Source organism: Rhinoraja longicauda, chromosome 15 (assembly GCF_053455715.1).
Source record: "Rhinoraja longicauda isolate Sanriku21f chromosome 15, sRhiLon1.1, whole genome shotgun sequence".
NCBI lineage: Eukaryota > Metazoa > Chordata > Chondrichthyes > Rajiformes > Arhynchobatidae > Rhinoraja > Rhinoraja longicauda.
The window spans coordinates 2837757-2858088 of NC_135967.1; the positions used below are offsets into that span (position 1 = coordinate 2837757).

Consider the following 20332-nt stretch of genomic DNA (forward strand, 5'->3'; position numbering starts at 1 on the left):
TGCGACAATTTTAGGCCCACCTTACTCACCGTCGTCCCTTTGGTGCTAATGGAAGAAGTTTCATTGAAATCGGTGTTATATTTTTTAAGTTATTCACATTTTAGTTTAAATCTATCTCCTAGGGAGGGGGGGGCAGGTAGGGAGGGAGGGTGGAGGGATGGAGGGAGGGAGGGAGGGAGAGAGGGAGGGGGAAGGGAGGGAGGGGGAGGAGAGAGGATAAGGGGGGTTGAGGGGGATGGAGTGGGGGGAGGGGAAGGGGGAGGGGAAGGGGGAGGGGAAGGGTGGAGATGGAGAGGAGGAGGAGGGGAGGGGGGAGGTGGAGGAGGGAGGGAGGGGAGGGGAGTAGAGGGGAGGGGGAGGGGATGGGGGGGTGGGGGGAGGGGATGGGGAGGGGGAGTGGGGGGGAGAGGAGGGGGGAGGGCGGTCCACTTGGTCTCGTCTTCCATAAAAGCCTCCAGCTTCCATGAGATTCACCATCAAATACATCTTCCCCTCACTTCCCAGCATTCCAATGGGACTGTCCATCCACAGCTTCCTGGTTCAATCTTCCATCTTCTTCAATTACTTTGCATGCAACCTCTGGAGCTGCAACACCGTTACTTTGAATGTAATAAACTGCAGATGCTGCTTTATATCAACGATAGATGGAACGATAAGATTGGAGGCTTTGGAGGGTCTAAAGAAGCTCTCAGTCTGAAACATCACTTCAATTTTTTCCAGGGATGCTGTCTGCCCCACTGAGTTACTCTCGTACTTTGAGTTTACCGTTACTTCAGACCATCCAGTCTTCTCCTTCAGACCATCCAGGACCCAAACAGTCTTTCTAAGTGAAATAAATAGTGTCACAATGTAGTCGCTATCAACAGGTAGATAACAAACACAGATTACAGAACATCTCCCTTCAGTTCATGGGATTGACCTAAACTTCCAGTTACATGCCACCTTAATTCCCCCTCTGACGTCTCTGTCTTTTACTACACCGTTTCAATGAAACGCAACAAAAACCCAAGAAATAGCACCTCATCTTCCATCTAGGCACATTGCAGCTTTTGGGACTTAAGCAATTCAGCAGTTGCATGTAGCCATCCTTTCCTGTTTGTTCAGTTTTGGTTTATTGTCACGTGTACCGAGGTACAGTGAAAAGCTTTGTTTCGTGCCTTCCAGTCAGCAGAAAGACCATACATGATTACAATCAAGCCATTTACTGTGTATAGATACATGATAAGGGAATAACGTTCAGTGCAAGATAAAGCCAACAAAGTCCAATTAAGGATAGTCCATGAGTCACCAATGAGGTAGATAATAGTTCAGGACTGCTTTCTGGTTGTGGTAGGATGATTCAGTTGCCTGATAACAGCCGGAAGAAACTGTCCCTGAATGTGGAGGTGTGCGTTTCCGCACTTCTGTGCCTATAGCCCTGATGGGAGAGGGGAGAAGGGGGAATGGCCAGGGTGCGACTCGTCCTTGATTATGCTGCTGGCCTTGCCGAGGCAGCATGAGGTACAAATGGAGTCAATGGAAGGGAGGTTGGTTTGTGTGATGGTCTGGGCTGCGTCCACAATTTGCTGCAATTTCTGGTGGTTTTGGATGGAGCTGTTCCCAAACCAAGGTGTGATAACAGACATCAAAAGCCGGAGTAACTCAAATGGACAGGCAGCATCTCTGGAGAGAGGGTTTCGGGTGCAGACAAGCTGCGTCCGTATCATAACTGGGCAAGTGCTGTTGCAACTTGAAAGATAAACTCAGTGATTTCCCTTTCCAAAGAGGCGACCAGGCCGGGCGAGTATTTCCAGCATTGTTTTATTCCCCTTCCCCAGAATCGTCGTGCTCTGTATCTCACATTTCCAGCATTTTGGGGTTTTTTCTGCTACCTTCATTCATTTCCATTTACACTCCTCCCAACAGATCAACTATGATTAATATGCATTGCTCACCCTTAGAAGCACCAATGGTCACGAGTCAAGAATGTTTTATTGTCATATGTCCCAGATAGAACAATGAAATTCTTACTTGCAGTAGCACAACAGAATATGTAAACATAGTGCACTGTAAACAATATAATAAACAAGAACAAAAGTTCAATGTGTGTATATACACACATACTCACAAATGCACATATATATAGATTATATATATATATATACAAATTATCCTCCAACATTTCCATCACCTCCAACGGGATCCCACTGCTGGCCACATTTTCCCATCCCCTCCCCTTTCTGCATTCCGCAGAGACCGTTCCCTCCATAACTCCCTGGCCCACTCGTCCCTTCCCACCCAAACCACCCCCTCTCCAGGTACTTTCCCCTGCAACCGCAGGAGATGCAACACCTGTCCCTTTACCTCCCCCCTCGACTCCATCCAAGGACCCAAACAGTCTTTCCCGGTGAGGCAGAGGTTCACCTGCACCTCCTCCAACCTCATCTATTGTATCCGCTGTTCGAGATGTCAACTTCTCTACATCGGCGAGACCAAACGCAGGCTCGGCAATCGTTTCGCTCAACACCTTCGCTCAGTCCGCCTTAACCAACCTGATCTCCCGGTGGCTGAGCACTTCAACTTCAACTCCCCCTCCCGCTCCCAGTCAGACCTATCTGTCATGGGCCTCCTCCATTGTCATAGTGAGGCCTGCTGCAAATTGGAGGAACAGCACCTCATATTTCGCTTGGGCAGCTTACACTCCAGCGGTATGAACATTGATTTCTCTAACTTTAGATAGCTCCTCTGCCCCTCTCTTTCCCTCCCCCTTCCCAGTTCTCCCACTGTCTTCCTGTCTCCAACTACATCCTTTCTTTGTCCCGCCCCCCCCCCGCCCCCCCCCGCCTGACATCAGTCTGAAGAAGGATCTCGACCCAAAATGTCACCCATTCCTTCTCTCCTGAGATGCTGCCTGACCTGCTGAGTTACTCCAGCTTTTTGTGATACCTTCGATTTGTACCAGCATCTGCAGTTATTTTCCTATACACACAAACATACACACAAAAAAACAAACAAGAATAGTTCAAGAAAAATAATAATAGTCTATGTAGTGCAGGGTTTATTTGAGGTTGTGGTGTTTAATAGTCTAATGGCTGCAGGGAAGAAGCTGTTCCTGAACCTGGACATACCAGTTTTCAAGAGGCTTGGCATTACCTGGACAGCCCTGCATTCCACCTTCTCAGCCATTCCCTTTCTTCTTTCCACCTCTTTGGATCTTAAAACACACTTGTGTTCCACTTTTTTCCCCAGTTCTGCTGAAAGGTCATCAACCTGAAATGTTATTTCTGCTTCTCTCTTCACAAATGCTGACTTACCCAAAGAATATCGCCAGCACCTCTTTTCTGCATGAACTAGATGAGCTGTCCAATATCAAGAGTGGTGTTCACACAAAATGCTGTAGTAACTCAGCAGGAACAGGCAGCAGCTCGGGAGAGAAGGAATGGGTGACGTTTCGTGTCGAGATCCTTCTTCGGACTGATGGTCAATATCAATATCAAGAGTGGTGTTTATGGGCCTGGTTGGACCAAAGAGGCTATGGCGTTTCCTGCAAAACCGCAGTGAGCACACCTCAAATGTATCTCAGCAGTGCCTGGAAGTATTTGGACAATCGTGAAAGGTAATTTATAGTGATTTTTCTTGCACCAGATAGAAATGTTGTCATTTCTGGGGTTCCTTCACACACACACAAACATACACATACAATACATTACAGCAAAATTAACTTTGCAAACTTTGCTCACATCAGCAACATGAAGAGCAAAGTGGATTCCTTCCACTTTTGGTCCAACCACACTGAACCTTTCAGGTTGAGTGGAGTTGGACCAAAAGTGGAAGGAATCCTCTTCCATGACACAAACCCCTGTCTCTCAGCCTTGGAGCAACTTCATCATAGAAACATAGAAAATAGGTGCAGGAGGAGGCCATTTGGCCCTTTGAGCCAGCACGGCCATTTATTGTGATCATGGCTGATCATCCACGATCAGTAACCTGTGCTTGCCTTCTCCCCATATCCCTTGATTCCACTAGCCCCTAGAGCTCTCTAACTCTCTTTTAAATTCATCAAGTGAATTGGCCTCCACTGCCCTCTGAGGCAGAGAATTCCACAAATTCACAACTCTTTGGGTGAAAAAGTTTCTTCTCACCTCAGTTTTAAATGGCCTCCCCTTTATTCACAATCTGAAAGGTTGAGTAGAGTTGGACCAACAGTGGAAGGAATCCACTTCCATGACACACAAACCCTGTCTCCCAGCCTTGGTGCAACTTCATCACAACCTGACAGGTTAAGTGGAGATGGACAATCCACTTCCATGACACACAAACCCTGATACCCAGCCTTGGAGCAACTTCATCACAGTCTGACAGGTTGAGTGGAGATGGACCAACAGCAACTTCATCACAAGCTGCCAGGTTGAGCGGAGGTGGACAACCCACTTCCATGACACACAATCCCTGTGTCCCAGCCTTGGAGCAACTTCATCACAAGCTGCCAGGTTGAGCGGAGGTGGACAACCCACTTCCATGACACACAATCCCTGTGTCCCAGCCTTGGAGCAACTTCATCACAAGCTGCCAGGTTGAGCGGAGGTGGACAACCCACTTCCATGACACACAATCCCTGTGTCCCAGCCTTGGAGCAACTTCATCACAAGCTGCCAGGTTGAGTGGAGATGGACAACCCACTTCCATGACACACAGCCCCTGTCTCCCAGCCCTTGGAGCAACTTCATCACCACGGCCAACGCTGATTGGCCGTCGCGCCTCCAGCTGTCCGCCCGCTGATTGGCCGGCGCCGGCCGCTTCCCCTTGGATACAGTGTGGGGCCGGTGATTGGCCGCTGGGCGGGGGCGGGGCTAGGGCGGGGCGTGCCGGGCCCGGGGAGGCTGTGTGTGTGTGTGAGTGTGTGCCCGGACCTGCACGGAGCACCAACACCAACAGCGGCAGCCGGCAGCAGCCAGCAGCCAGCAGCCAGCAGCGGCTTTGCGGGACAAAGCCCCGGCTCCAGCAGCACCCCACAACCCAATGCAAAGAAAATGATCATCAGCATCAGCGAGGAAAACGACAGGAGCCCCGAGAACATGGCAGCGGGGGAATATTTAAACCGCTGTCAGAGGATCTCCAGACAGGTAACTGTGCAAAAAACAACAAAACAATCTAGATCTGAACAAAAGGAACAGCAGAGTAAACAGCAGCACCCTGTACATTGCAGATTGGGCTAGTGACAGGGGAGGGGAGCCGCTGACTGACCACTAACAACAACAACATCACAGATTAATTCAACATTCATGTGTGTTCTTGCATATCTTTCATTTGCACCAGCGTTCAGTCCGGCGACTTGGGTGAAAAAGATCATTGCAACTTGTTTTTGCCCGTTATGAATTGCGATTTTCTTTCTTGTCAAGACGTGTCTGGGGGTGTTCTTCCCCCCTCCGGTGCATTGCTGCTTTCCTCCTGCCTCTCTTTTTACAAAAATATATATATATATGTTTTTTAACGTTTGTCTGATTTTCAAATGCAAAAGGTGCAGTGGAAAAAAATAAGGTGCATTTGCCCGCTGAACCGATCTGTGTGTTGAATTATGAAGTGAATGTGTGATTCACTGGGTTGCAAAACTTCGCAACAATTCTTGTGAAAGGGTATTGTAACTGTTTTTGTGCCCTCCTTCGCCTCCCCCAGTCGACATTAATTGTGTATAAATGTAGTGGAAATCTCCCCCATTAAGTGCATCCACGGTACCTCGGTTGCATTCAACATTGCGTTAGCTCAATTCAAGTATGATTGCAAAACATAAAAATAGTCATTCTAAAATTACAGCACTGCAAATTCCACCGCATCAGTGTGTTAAGTAGTGATCCGAGATAGCAAACATGTCTGTGTTGCTTATTTTAAATATTCCAATTCATTTTTGGTCAGGAACATACATGATCCCCATTGTGATGCAACGACCCTTTGTGAATCGACTCAGATGCAATCGGTTTGCATCATCTTTCAGGGGATTTTTTTTTTTTTTCCTTCTTTGCATTTTTCTCTCTTTTTTTTGCTGTAAAGAAAGCATTTGGCCAACATCGATGCCAATCAAAGTTGTTTTTCTCTTGCAGCCGCGCCCGCAGTGTGTGTTCAGCCAGGGCAGGGGGCGCTCCAGCTAAGGATCTGCTTGTTTACATCATTGCTGGGCTCATTCCAGGCTCCTTTGTGATTTCACTTAAAGCTGCAGAGATCCCCTTTCAACCTGCCAAATTCTGCCATTCCGAACAAACCCACTGACAAACAAACGCATCTGTATGCAGATTGATTTGTAAAGATGGACAAATGCATCTATTGTTGCAACACAATTGCAATTTTTTTTCTCCACTTGAAAAGAGGAAAAATTCCTGGAATGAAATTATTGACTGCTGAGAAGTGACATCAGTGAGACAAAGCCTTATTTTTTTCTCCTTTGCTGCATATTTACATGTTTGTAATCAGACAAGGAAAAAACATGCGTCAGTACTTTAAACCACTCATTGATGTTGGTGGTGTTCTGTTAGGATTACTTTTTCTTCAGTTGCCTTTCAACTTACCTGTTATTCATTTTTTCATCCTTTGTGCTCACACAGTGATAGCTCTCTCAACATATTTTTTTTTCTCTTGCAAGCTTGTCACAAATGGAATCCACAATTTGAAAAACAATATGCTGTTTTCTTATCAAAGGACACCCTTGACCTTTAGTATTAGATCCATTATTATGCACAAACCACTGCTCCTGTTCTGCTATTAAAGGTTTACTGCTGAAACAAAGCTCTGGTAAAGTACTGAAGCTTCCTTCACTGCCTCTTTAGTGGGTCATGCTGATTCATTTTACCACAGATCCTGATTTGGCCTGGACAGCCCAGTCTATATCAGCCGAATGATCTAATTCCTAACATGAAAATGGGGCCAAAAATGTCCTTTATTAAATCAAAACTACTTTCTATGCCTCAGGAGTTTGAAGTATTAAAGTTTTCTGTGAACTTTTATCCAAGCAGACACCCATCTATCTACCAGACCTATCCAATTTTAGGCTGTTTGGAAATTGTTCATGTATTTTTTTATGCGTTTCAGCAGTCTGGGTTTAGATCAGATTGCAAGGGCCAAAGCACCTGAAAAGAAACAAAACTGGCTAAAGATGTATGGGTGCTATTGTCCAACTTGGAGCCCATTCTTCAGACTCCAAACCAAATGCAATTGCGCTCCTGTTTAAAGGCCCTCAATTGGATTGGAGGAGAAGAGTATCAGATCATAATCTTGAAGCAAATGCTGTCATCAATGGAAACAGCTTCTGCACATCTCGACTGTAATTGAAATCACTGCATTATTGTTCGTTCTCCCTCCCTGAAATTGGCATTCAGTTCCCAATTACAATTCCCTTACTTTCCTGTGACTGTTTCCTTATTACTAGATTAGTGCATCTTTTACAAAATAAATTTTCTGTCCAGTTTTATGAGGTGCTGACTCATGGTGCCATGCTTCTGTGGGCCGTCGAGTTTTCTGGTCTCTCGCGTAAATGACTCTTCTTTAATCGTGATTTTTTTTGACTGCTAGGACGTCGAGATCATCCCCTAATCTAATTGGTGTATGGTGTTGCATTGCATGCATTGGTGTAAACATTTCTACGGGGCCACTAACTAACTAACTAATTCTAGCATTCCCAGCTGTAGGGCACTTGTGGTGATTGTTGTGTTCTTATTGTTGGCACAATGAGTAGATCAATTCTGGGTGCCCTACCCCTGAAGTAGGGTTGAAGTATTGTGGGACCCTTTACCTCCAACAAGATCAAGGTTGTCGTCTTAATCTGAGGATTCTAGTCATCACTGTCTGTGCAGCTCAAGACAGTGCAGGCCAAGCAGTTATTGTCTCAACTAATAATAATCTAAATCCTATGCTCCAATTGCACCCCAATCTTATTTGCACACTGTTGTCAACTGCAGTGACCTTGGATGCGATCTGTTGGTAAGCTGTGGCAGTAAGTACACACAAATCAAACGTGATCATTTGCAAACCATGGGGTAATCACGTTCATCTAATAATAAGTCCAATTTTTGACCAAGGCAAAACATTCCTGTTCAGAATGAGACTGGATGCTGTAATAAGAATATCCAGGTCCACAAGGTATCTTTGACTTGGCTGAATAATTGGTGCTCATCTTTGCTATTGTTGTAAGAAACCGACAGACGAATATGTTTTAAACAGTTTAACTACACTCGCTAATGAGATAAATATTTTCCCTACCAGAAGTAAAGATGGAGCACCAAACTATATAGGCATATTTTGTGGAGGGGAAGCCATAGTTTTTTCACTGGTATTAAAGACGAAGCAAGAAAGCGATGGGTCTTATAATCAGCTTGCTTGTAGGTCAAATCAGATGAATGACTATCAGGAGGTATACAGAGGATTGCAAATGACCATCTCAAGGACATTCAAAGCAGGCCATTAATAAAGGTTCATGGAAAAATGTGATGGTATGTCAGTCGTGAGGGGCTGGAGGGATATTGAAAAGAATTGATGATTGGAAAAAATGAAGCAGGTTCCAACATGATAAGAAAGGAAGATGCCTGTTATCGCCTTCCAGTTCTGGTAAGTTTTCCCTCCGAGTCTTGAGCCAGTTATGGTGTAGATTACTATGATGTGGACAACATTTAGATCGAATGTGATCATTTTTATAATGAACATTTTATCATCGTTGCCCAAAGTCTGGTTGACAAAGGAAGATGGCATCATTAGTAACTTCCTCCTCAAATTACACATCAAAGTTTATATATTTATGTTATTTATACATTCATATTTACATAGATCGTTCCTATTTCTGACCTCGTCCACTTGAAACTTCATAGGAAAATAGTATCAAAAGGAAAATGGAGAAATTTAAGAGATACCTGTGCCATTTAACCTCCTTGGCAAAATGGAGAAGGAAAGGGCAATGTTGGGACATTGTAAGCTCAGTTGCCTGATGCTGTACTGAGCCACCTCATCATAGATTGGGGCCTTCTCCTTGGTGCCATGGAATTGTGAAAGGACATGACAGCCATGGGGGTAGTAGACACAAGATGCTGGAGTAACTCAGCGGGTCAGGCAGCATCTCTGGAAAGAAGGAATGGGTGACATTTTGGATCATGACCCTTCGTCATGAGTTCTTCTGCTCAATTTCCAGGATCCTCTTGCTCATCTTGAGAAGTTGGAGGGTGAGGAGTGCACCACTTCTTCAGAGCATTGCAAATGTTTTTGAATGTTCTGCAGACCTTATGCACTGTGTACGGTCTCGCACTCCTGATCGTTTTAGTCTGTGTCAGATGCCCCACAGAGTCCAACTTGACATTGGCACGGTTCAGTGCTCCACTTCAGATAGACACAAAAGGCTGGAGTAACTCAGCGGGACAGGGGCAGCATCTCTGGAGAGAAGGAATGGGTGACGTTTTGGGTCCAGACCCTTCTTCAGACTGAAAGTCATGGGAAAGGGAAACGGGAGATATCGATGATGATGCTGTAGAGAGATACAGAACAATGAATGAAAGATAGGTAAATAAAGGAAACGCTCCACTTGATTTTCTGTTTCGGCAAGGCTGGATTGATTGATTGCGGAGCAACATATGAATTCCACTTTGGGTGATACATAATTTATCTTCATTCAAACTATCTTTTGGTTTAATGGCAGTGGCATCCATCCTCCCTCAAATTTCTCCTTTTGCCCTGCGATACTATCTTGGTAGTAGGAAACAAAAACTGCAGATGCTGGTTTAAATCGAAGGTAGACACAAGATGCTGGAGTAACTCAGCGGGTCAGGCAGCATCTCGGGAGAGAAGGAATGGGTGACATTTTGGGTCATGACCCTTCTTCATGAGTTCTTCTGCTCAATTTCCAGGATCCTCTTGCTCAACTTGAGAAGTTGGAGGGTGAGGAGTGCACCTTCAGAGCATTGCAAATGTTTTTGAATGTTCTGCAGACCTTATGCACTGTGTTTGGTCTTGCAGTCCTGATCGTTTTAGTCTGTGTCAGGTGTTTCGGGTCATGTAATGTCCGCCATTTTATTAGGCAAAGCCAGCCATTCGCTATGCCTCTCGCAGTGTAATCAGTGTTTTGGGGGAAGATACCATAAAAATGGAGAATATATCTCATCTATCAATTCACAGATTTTAATTATTTTTCTTTAAAAATGTTTCTGCAAGTTTTTGCCTACTAAAATGGCGCCATGACGTACTATGGTGTTTAGGGTCGAGTGGTCTATCTTGTTCCTCTAGTATCTTTGGTAGTGATGGCCTTCTTCTCAATGGTGTAAATCAAAGCATTTACAACAATAACTATACATAAAATAGTTGACCTTCTGATGTTACATATGTAAAAAAAACATCAACTATGATTTATTTTTGCACAAGTCACACAAAAAATCATTTTTGCTGACATTAATTAATAGGAGACTTTCATTTAGCTGGCCCTGATGGCTGATGATCAAGTGAATAGGGGCAACTTCCAACCCTAACTATTCTTTGGAAATAGCCCTTTTCTTTCTCTCTTGACACTGTACTGTGTTACATGGAAGAGTACAGCACAGGACAGGCCTTTCAGCCCATAATGTCCATGCCAAACATGATGGCAAGTTAAACTAATCTCCTCTTGCCTGCATGTGATCCATATCTCACCATTACCAGCATATTCATGTGCCTAGCTAAAGGCCTCTTAAATAGATTCATGTGATAGGAGCAGAATTAGGCCCTTCGGCCCATCAAGTCTACTCTGCCATTCTATCGTGGCTGATCTATCTTTCCATTTCAACCCCATTCCTCTGCCTTCTCCCCATAGCCCCTGACACCTGTAAATATGTGATGGATGTTTCTTTTTTTTGGTTTGTGATTGTGTGTTATTGCTTATTTTTATTGCTCTTATTATTGGACTGTGGGTAATGGAATTTCGTCCAAAAGACTTGTTTTTTTGGATGACAATAAAGGTTATTCTGATTCCTGATATCACTAACATATCTGCCTCCACCAGCATCCCTGCCAATGCTGTTCAGGCACCCAACGCTCTCAATCCACGTTTGTCCAACCACTCATTGCAGCCAATAAGATATTTTGAATAACGAACCATCGACTTGCAGGTTTTGTTTCGCGTGTCTTGCAGCTCTAACTCAAGTGTGCCAAAAATAATTGAGTCCTTCAGTGATTTTTATTTACAAAATCTTTAACATTTATATTGAACTCTCACTGCGGCTAAACTGTTCCATCAATCTCAGCAGCTAAAATCGTAGACCTGCACGTTGCTGAATATTTCATGGGGATTTCTTCTGTTCCATATATAGGATAGGAGGGGGGAGTTTTTACAGAAAATGGCAGTTTGCCTATCTTCAATAAAATCGACTCTTTAATCTCTGACATGCCAGAAACTGTCATCACCGCTTAAGTCCAAACTGCACTGAGGCTTGCAAGCGCAGACGGGATTAAACGGTGATTTGGACCCTTGCATTCAGTCATTGGGAGTCCACTATTGGAATTAATTTGGTGCAATTAGCAAATGTTGCTTAAAAAGTCTTTAGCAACATGAAACAGGAAGCAGTGGGAAAATAGGCTGCTCAGTCCCACAAGCTTGCTCTCTCAATCAGTAAGATCATTGTTGATCAAGAGGATTGGCAGGCCAGGGCAATGCCTTACTAAGCCAAGTGATGTCCAACAAGCTGCGATCTCCACAAGGGCACGTGTCGGCACTGTGTGAGGGAACATAAGAGAACTAGTTAAAGTTTCTACAGCATTTCACGTGTCATACTCTGCCACCTCCAGTTTACATTCCATCTGGAATATTTTGGAGGACCAAGAACCAAAAGACACAGAGTGCTGAAGTAACGCTGTGAGTCAGGCAGCATCTCTAGAGAACATGGATAAGTAACGTTTCCGGTCAGGACCTTTCTTCAGAAGAAGGGCCCCACTGCAAAATGCCATCTATCCATGTTCTCCAGAGATGCTGTCTGACCCACTGAGTTACTCCAGCACGTTGTGTCTTTTTTTTTGTTGCATAAACCAGCATTTGCAGTTCCTAGTATCTCATATTGCAGTTCTCATGTTTTCTTAAACCAGTTCACCCATTAACCAGATTTAATAAATACAGTTGCTCAACTTTCGATGGTAAGATTAAATTTGTAATCCCAAATTTGTCAACCAGGAGCACAACCTCCCATGTGCTCTCATTACCAAATGGCCTAATGACATATTCTTTGTTTTATTCAATGGCTTTGTCAGTAAACCACTTGGCAGTTGGATAAATAGCAATGTCATTGTGAGCTTTGCAAGTTCAGGGAAGTAATTGAAACAGTAATGCCATTTATACACTAACGTGTCCTTGAGTGTTTATGTATCTAGTGGCAAATGAAATTGGTGGCCTGGGAGTAGACTGATCAGGTGCTTTAAATCACCAAGTCTCTGAGGCGGAATATTTAACCTGTAAAACATGCATCTGTATTATTGTTTTGCAACAATGTGCAATTAAATTAAAGAATACAGGCTCCTTTAAGTATTCCATGCACCGGAATAAATGTCTGTCTGTATTTGCCACCTGTGTGTCTATCCATGTACCAGGATATGAATTGTATTTGAAAAAGATCTTATTATGTCTTTAAGTTTGAACAAACAGCATCACTGCACATGGTGTAAAAGAGCACATTTAAAATAAAAGTTGTGTAAAAATGAAGTGATTAACCGGTGTTATCCAGTTCAGTGCCTTAAGGTACATCGAAATATTCATTTTGGCAAATTTCTCAGATCCACCGCTCATAAGCACACTGAACGCTGTATTTCGCACAAAGGAATCAGTTTGGATCTTTGTGTTGTTTGTACTTTTAATTAGAAGTATGGTTCTTAGCAATGTCGTGGGTAAGATGCCTTGATATTGACCATTTGACTTTCAGTATATGTAGCTGTTGAGATAATCTGGTACTTAGCTGTGTGATATTTCTGTCTGAATCTGAATAGGCCTGAAGAACTTGATAACGAGATATCTTTCATTGGTGGTAAAGAGCTGAGTGTTAAAAAATCGTGCAAGATTACTCACGCCTGTCTTAGATATATTGATGAAATGCCTTCCAGCATTAAGATTGTGCAATCTATTGAGGAATTTGCCAACTTTCCCCCATTGATACCAAGATACAGTTTAATCGAAAGTTCCAGTGGTATTTTCACATCATGGTTCTTGATGCGTCTAAACTGAAACTTTGAAATCCAAAACCATTGAAAGTGTATGAAGTGAGGGGAAAACAGAACATCAGAAACAAACTGTTGGGAGGAATTCAGTAGGTCAGGCAACATCTGTGGAGGGCAGTATGCAGTTGACCCGAAATTTCTTCTATCCATTTCCCTCCACAGATACTGCCTGACCCGCTGAATTGTTCAAGTGGTTTAGTTGTGAGATACAGCACGGAAACAGCCCTTTTGCATCACCAAGTCCGCGCCAGCCAGTGATCCCTGCACAGTCACACTATCCTACACACACCAGGGACAATTTACAATTTACAGAAGCCAATTAATCTACAAACCTGTACATCTTTGGCAGGAAACTGGAGATCCCGGAGAAAATCCTTGCAGGTCACGGGGAGAAAATACAAACTCTGTACAGACAGCACCCATAGTCAGGATCGAACCTGGATCTCTGGCGTTGTAAGACAGCAACTCTACCGCTGCGCCACCGTGTCGCTTGGTAGTTTTTTTCTTCTTGTTCAAGACTCCGGCATCTGCAGTCTTTTGGTTGTCCACTCATCAGAGAAGGATGTGGATCACTTAACTTTGCTGGTGGATGGTGGCATTTGGACCGTTTTGGAATGTAGGAGTGAACTTCAGGAAAGCAAGCAGTTAATGACTAGTTCACATTGAGGTGCTGTCAGTTAATCTTGCTGATGACTCCTGTGCACTGAAGCTTCTGAAGATACTATTAGAAAGATCTAGTGGTTGGCACAACAACTCAAGTATTTCTCTGGTACAGAAAATGCAAGGGGGTTAAATTTCCTTGAAGCCATGATCACAATGAATGGCGGTGCTCCTCCTGCACCTATTTCCTATGTTTCTATGGATACAGTCCTTGCCTACCCAATCACACTAGGTAGCCCTGGCCCTTGTGTCCTGGTAACATCCTTGTAATGCCTCCTACCAATCCTGCTCAAGGTGGCTCAGCAGTAGAGTTGCTGCCTTACAGCGCCAGAGACTCGGGTTCGATCCTGACTACGGGTGCTGCCTGTACGGAGTTTGTACGTTCTCCCCGTGACCTGCGTGGGGTTTCTAAGGGATCTTCGGTTTCCTCCCACACTCCAAAGATGTACGGTTTGTAGGTTAATTGGCTCGGTATAAATGTAAATTGTCCCTAGATGTGTGTAGAATAATGTTAATGTGCAGGGATTATTGGTCGACGTGGAGTCGGTGGGCCGAAGGGCCTGTTTCCACTCTGTTCCCTTTCCAGCTTAATGGCATCTTTTCTCTAGCAGTGTGACTAAAAATGAACACAATCCTCCTATTGCAATCTAATTTCTGCAGTGAGACATTTAAAGTCGACTTGAGTAAGTGGTCTCTCTATGGAGGAGTTGTCTGAAAAATAAAGGAATAACTTACTAGGTGATGGGTGAAAAATGATGCAAAGCCTTAGTTGAGCTTGTGTAAGTTATTGAATTGGGGCTTTGATGGATTGGTGAGAGAGCAGAATTTGCAGTAGTATGTTACCAGGTTAATTGGCTTGGTGCAAGTGTAAATTGTCCCTAGTGTATGTAGAATAGTGTTAGTGTGTGGGGATCGCTGGTTGGTGCGGACTCGGTGGGCCGAAGGGCCTGTTTCTGCACTGTATCCCTAAACTAAACGAGAGTTTTAAAGGGAAAGAAAGATTTTTACAAAACAATAGCTGGAGAGAGCAGGCTTGTTTGCTGTGAGGAAAGGAACAATAAGAAAAAAATGTTTGAGATGGTGATGATTGATGAGATGGTCAATGGCTGTGAATATTGGGGGGTGAGGAATTGATTTTGATGTGGATCGTGATGAGTGAGGTTAAGTGAACTGAGTCATGGAAAATGGGGTCGCCCACAGAAATTGGGGAATATATGAATAGGACCGTGCAAATATATGGAGAATAGATATTAAATAAATGGTCTGAGGCCATGTCTTAGGGTGAGATTAGAGAGTGCGTAAACAAATACCATTACAGAGAGCAGAAGCATTTTGTGAAATGTAACAGTGAGGTTGTGTGGCCATGCTTGTGGCTGAGAGAGCTGATGGGAGAGCATGACAAGATTGAGCAAGGCAAGAATTCCTCAATTTCTTTAGTCAGAGGGTGGTGAATCTGTGGAACTCATTGCCACAGAAGGCTGTGGAGGCTGCCAACGGATCATTTTACTGCAGAGATAGATTCTTGATTAGTACAGGTGTCGGGGGTTATGGGGAGAAGGAAGGAGGATTGGATTGAGAGGGAAAGATAGATCAGCCATGATTGAATGGTGGAGTAGACTTGATGGGCCGAGTGGCCTAATTCTCCGCCTATCACTGATGAACATGAATTTATGAAGAATGTCATTGCCCCAAGGGAAGTGTGAAATTTAAAGGAGATTAAAATCACCATGAATGTAGAATTCTTTAGAATAAAGGTGATTGGAAAAAAGAGAGGCCAAGTCAACCCAAGTTTATTGTCATGTGCACAAGTATGGAATGTTACAGGTACAATGAAGTTCTTGCTTGCAGCAGCATCATGGATTGTGGAGTTAGACAACAAACAAAGTGTATCTATGTAGGTATTTGTGACAGTTGTGACAGATTTGAGCAGTGCTTACACACACAGTCGTGGATGTACAAAGAGTCGAGCAGGGGGCTAAGCATGCAGCCCTGAGGTGCGTCGATGTTGATGGTCAGTGAGGAGAAGACGTTCTCTAACATACGGGACCACGAGGCTGCAGAGAGTAACATAGTTACTTATCTTCACTGAATGAGGTCTTCTGACCAGGAAGACAAAGATCCAATTGCAAGAGAAGATGAGGAGTCCCAGGTCTTGGAGATTATTGCTAAGTTTGGAGAGGGTGATTGTGTTGGACGCCAAGCCGTAGTTGATAACAGCATCCTGACCTATGTCTTCCTGTTGTCCAGATTGTCCAGGGTGTAGTGGAGAGCCAGTGAGATGGCATCTGTGTTGCCCTGTTGTGGCGATAGGCAACTTGAAGTGGATCCAGGTTATTTCTGAAGCAGAAATTGATTAACCACCTTTCTCGAAGCATTTCATTACAGTGGATGTAGGTGCTACCAGATGGTAGTCATATATGCAGATCGCCATGCCCTTGGGCACCACTACAATAGATGCCCCTTTGAAGTAGGTGGTTTCCTCAGACTGCAGAATGAAGAGTTTGAAGATGCCACTTGGTCTACACAGGTCTTTAGCACTAGGCCAGGTACACTGCCTGGACCAGGTGCTTTCAAGAGGGATTTTTCTCTTGAACGATGCTCTCGTGTTAGCCCCCGCGACGGAGATCAGAAAGATTTGCTTGGGCATTGACACTGAGTGCGCACCTGTTAAACTTGCTGCCTGAGTTTCAATTGTATTGACTCCAGTGGAATTAAATGTGGCCGCTTTGTGTAATGGGCTCCTGAACCAACCAGGCCTGTTTTGCTGCAGACTGATTTCTCACCCCCAGGATGCTGACGATAAGAGTTGCACAATCTGGTGAATTGCTCTCCGTGACTTCTGAGATGACTTGCTAGTTTCTTGTTTGTCGCGTATCAAAAGCCTGTTCATATTTGTTGTTTGTTTTAGTGGTGTCAAGTGGCTGAACCTCTGGTGTTGGGGGATATGTTTAACAGCATTGTTAATTCTAAGGTGACACTCTTCGTGAAGGGAAATGGGAATCTCAGTGGTCATTATGCCAGAAGTGGAAATCTAATATGCGAGTCAAGAATTTCACTGTATTCCCAAGATGCTATTAATGTTTGGCCAGTTGCGGGACCGGGAAGGGTAGTGATTTCAATGATTCATCTGTACATAATCTGTTTCCTAATGTGCGTATGAACATGATGGCCCCCTCGTTGTACTTAACCAGTTTTCTATGATGGTAAACTGTACAGTGGTAGCTGAACGAATAAGTAATATGCTTGCCTTGACTTGCAGTCCAACTTTCACTTGGGTTACTGAGGTATTTCTCCATTCCGTTCTCAGGCAAACAGTAAACCTCTTGCTTTGGGGTCTCTCCCGATTTGATTTGGGTAATATGTAGCAAGATAATGGATCTGCACACGTCAGATATCTGCGTGGACAACAAGGAACCACTCCATTGGGACAACTCAGCAGATCAGCTTCAGAACGATACGAAACTGAAGTATTTCAGAACAGAAGACAAAGAATAAAAATGTAGACCAGTTGGTCAGTCCATGAAGTCCAATATGTACAAGGTCATGTAGACATTTATCATGAAGGTCTGAGGAAAGACGGTTACCTAATGCAATAGGTCATATCCCCCGCTGTAGCAAGAGACGAAGATTACATTGAATGTTTTTCAGTCCTGCAAAGGATATGGACTATTTGTACTATTTGCCCTTAATACCACAACGAGAGCACTCTAAATTTAATGTGTGTAATGTTTAGTTTAGAGATGCAGCGCGGAAATGGGTTATTCGGCCCACCGAGTCTGCACCGGCCAGCGATCCCCACACACACCTATCCTACATGCACACTAGGGGCAATTATAAAGCCAATTAACCTCCAAACCTGTGTAGGAAAGAACTGCAGATGCTGGTTTAAATCGAAGGTAGACACAAAATGCTGGAGTAACTCAGCGGGTCAGGCAGCATCTCTGGAGAGAAGGAATGGGTGACGTTTCAGGTTGCGACCAGGGTCCAGTAGAGTTGCTGGCTTGCAGCGCCAGAGACCCAGGTTTGATCCTGACTACGGGTGCTGTCTGTACGGAGTTTGTACGTTCTCCCCATGACCGTGTGCGTTTTCTCCGAGTTCTTCGCTTTCCTCCCACTCTCCAAAGATGTACAGGATTGTAGGTTCAAAATGCTGGAGTAACTCAGCGGGATGGGCAACATCTCTGGAGAGAAGGAATGGGTGATGTTTCGGGTCGAGACCCTTCCTCAGTCTGAAACATGACCCACCCTTTCTATCCAGAGATGCTGCCTGTCCTGTTGAGTTACTCTGGCATTTTCTGTCTATCTTCAGTCTGAACAACATTTGTGATTGATTTGCAGGTATCTGAACCCTTCAACACATTCTTAGAAGTAATGCAGTTGATCTGCAAATCTCTGACTTTATCTCAAATACTCCCAACACCAACACTGCCTGCCACAGACATGTAAGCATCAATAATTCATCTTGGCATCATCCAGCTCTAAACACAATCTCTGGACAGAGCCCAAGTTTGCAAAGGTAGCAGATAGAAGAAGAAGAAGGCGAATGACGAGGGCAATGAACTCTCAAGCTGTTATCCATTAAAATATCTTCACACTCCAGACTTGAGCAGGGCTCAAGGTGTAAGGTTCCAGTCAAAAGATCCATGAAAATGGCTTGTAGGAGAATAAACTGTGTCTTCAATCATTCTTAAATTTAGCCATGTATCTTCAAAGTTGTGTCAGTGGTGTATGTCAAACAAGTGGCAAGTTCAATATCCCAGCTTACAATCCAGCAGTATGAATATTGGATTCTCTAACGTTAAGTAACCCTGGCATCCCCTCTCCGTCCCTCCCCCACCCAAGTCATTGTGCTAAGTTCAAAGTCGTCTTGTTGAGTCTCATTGTCTGTAACTCGTTTTCACCTAGCTCACAGCTAACAATGGCCTGTTTCCTTTATCATCATTACTTTTTTGCAGTTCTTTCATTAATTTGTTCTATATCTCTCCACATCACCGTCTATATCTCTCATTTCCCTCTCCCCTCCATGACTCTCAGTCTGAAGAAGGGTCTCGACCTGAAACGCCACCTATTCCTTTTCTTCAGAGATGCTGCCTGTCCCGCTGAGTTACTCCAGCGTTTTGAGTCTATCTTCGGTTTAAACCAGCATCTGCAGTTCCACCCTACACATTTAGGCAGGTCGCAGATTGGTTTTGAGATGGCAATTTTTTTGTTCAAGACCAGCGTCTATTTGAACAAGGGAATGGCAGATAAGGAATGGTCTGTTAATCATTAAAAGTGTTACAGTGAAAGAAATCTTAAAAATGCTAGGGGAAAGCCCATGAATGTTGGAGAAACACTCCCTCAAACAAGGGGTTTTATTTTTCCTGATGGCATCACTTCGCTGCAGATGAACTATTGTATAGAAAAACAAGATGATACCAAAGACCTCTGTGCATTCAGTTTACTAATGGTGTGCCCAAGATACACAACCAGGGAGAGACTGATGTACCGGTGGAATGTGCAACCATGCAGACTTGAGTGCGGCACGGTGGCACAGCGGTAGAGTTGCTGCCTTACAGTGCTTGCAGCGCCAGAGACCCGGGTTCCATCCCGACTACGGGTGCCATCTGTATGGAATTTGTACGTTCTCCCCGTGACCGTGTGGGTTTTCTCCGAAATCTTCGGTTTCCTCCCCCACACTCCAAAGACGGGTTTGTAGGTAAATTGGCTTGGTATAAAAAATGTAAAAATTGTCCCTAGTAAGTGTAGGATAGTGTTAGTGTGCGGGGATCGCTGGTCGGCGCGGACCCGGTGGGCCGAAGGGCCTATTTCCACGCTGTATCTCCAAACTAAACTTTAGAATTTCTGTAGAAGAAGATCATATTTTAAAACAAGGGCAGTTTTCCTCTTATTTGCAGTCTTCATGTGCACTGTATGGGTTGTCCCCAGGTTTCATGGCAGGCAGGGTTTTGTTCCAGTCAGCTGAACAGTTTGCAAGTTGGACATGCAAACCACAAGCCAGATTCCTCCACAGCAGAAGATGCCTGCATCAGTTGGCCGTCTCCCAAATGCCCCTTTGTACGTACAGGCTGTACGGATGTCACTGCTCGTGAGCAGGGGAGAGCCCTTCGTGGCCCTTGTCCAATCCATTTAGTTTCCAGCGACAGGGCCTTGCCCCACTGCTCAACTTTACAGCCTGTGTTATTCATCTACATGTACATAGCCTCTACAGATCAAGCACTGTGAAACAGCAGTTGGTTATCAGTTTCTACTCTTATCCTTGCCGTTATTTATCTCGATCATAAAGAAATATTTGCCTACATCTTTTACAAATATACATATGATAATATTTAGATTTAGAGATACAGCGCGGAAACAGGCCCACCGGGTCCGCGTCGCCCAGCGATCCCCGCACACTAACACTATCCCACACCCACTGGGGACAATTTTTTTTCTTCTCAATTTGACCAGCCAATTAACCTACAAACCTGTACGTCTTTGGAGTGTGGGAGGAAACCGAAGA

The 20332-nt window shown here is 44.3% G+C and overlaps 1 protein-coding gene across 4 annotated transcripts in view; it reads left to right on the forward strand.

The window, feature by feature from the left end:
* Window positions 1-4857: 4857 nt before the first annotated feature.
* The window catches only part of LOC144600477 (sestrin-3-like), a 63938-nt gene continuing 48463 nt past the window's right edge, over window positions 4858-20332 (forward strand). For 2 of the 4 annotated variants that reach the window (XM_078412104.1, XM_078412105.1), the window contains exon 1: window positions 4858-5102. In XM_078412104.1, the coding sequence (XP_078268230.1) occupies window positions 5010-5102 (93 nt within the window). In that variant the 5' untranslated portion in view covers window positions 4858-5009. The other 2 variants (XM_078412107.1, XM_078412106.1) reach the window with 2 other exon arrangements.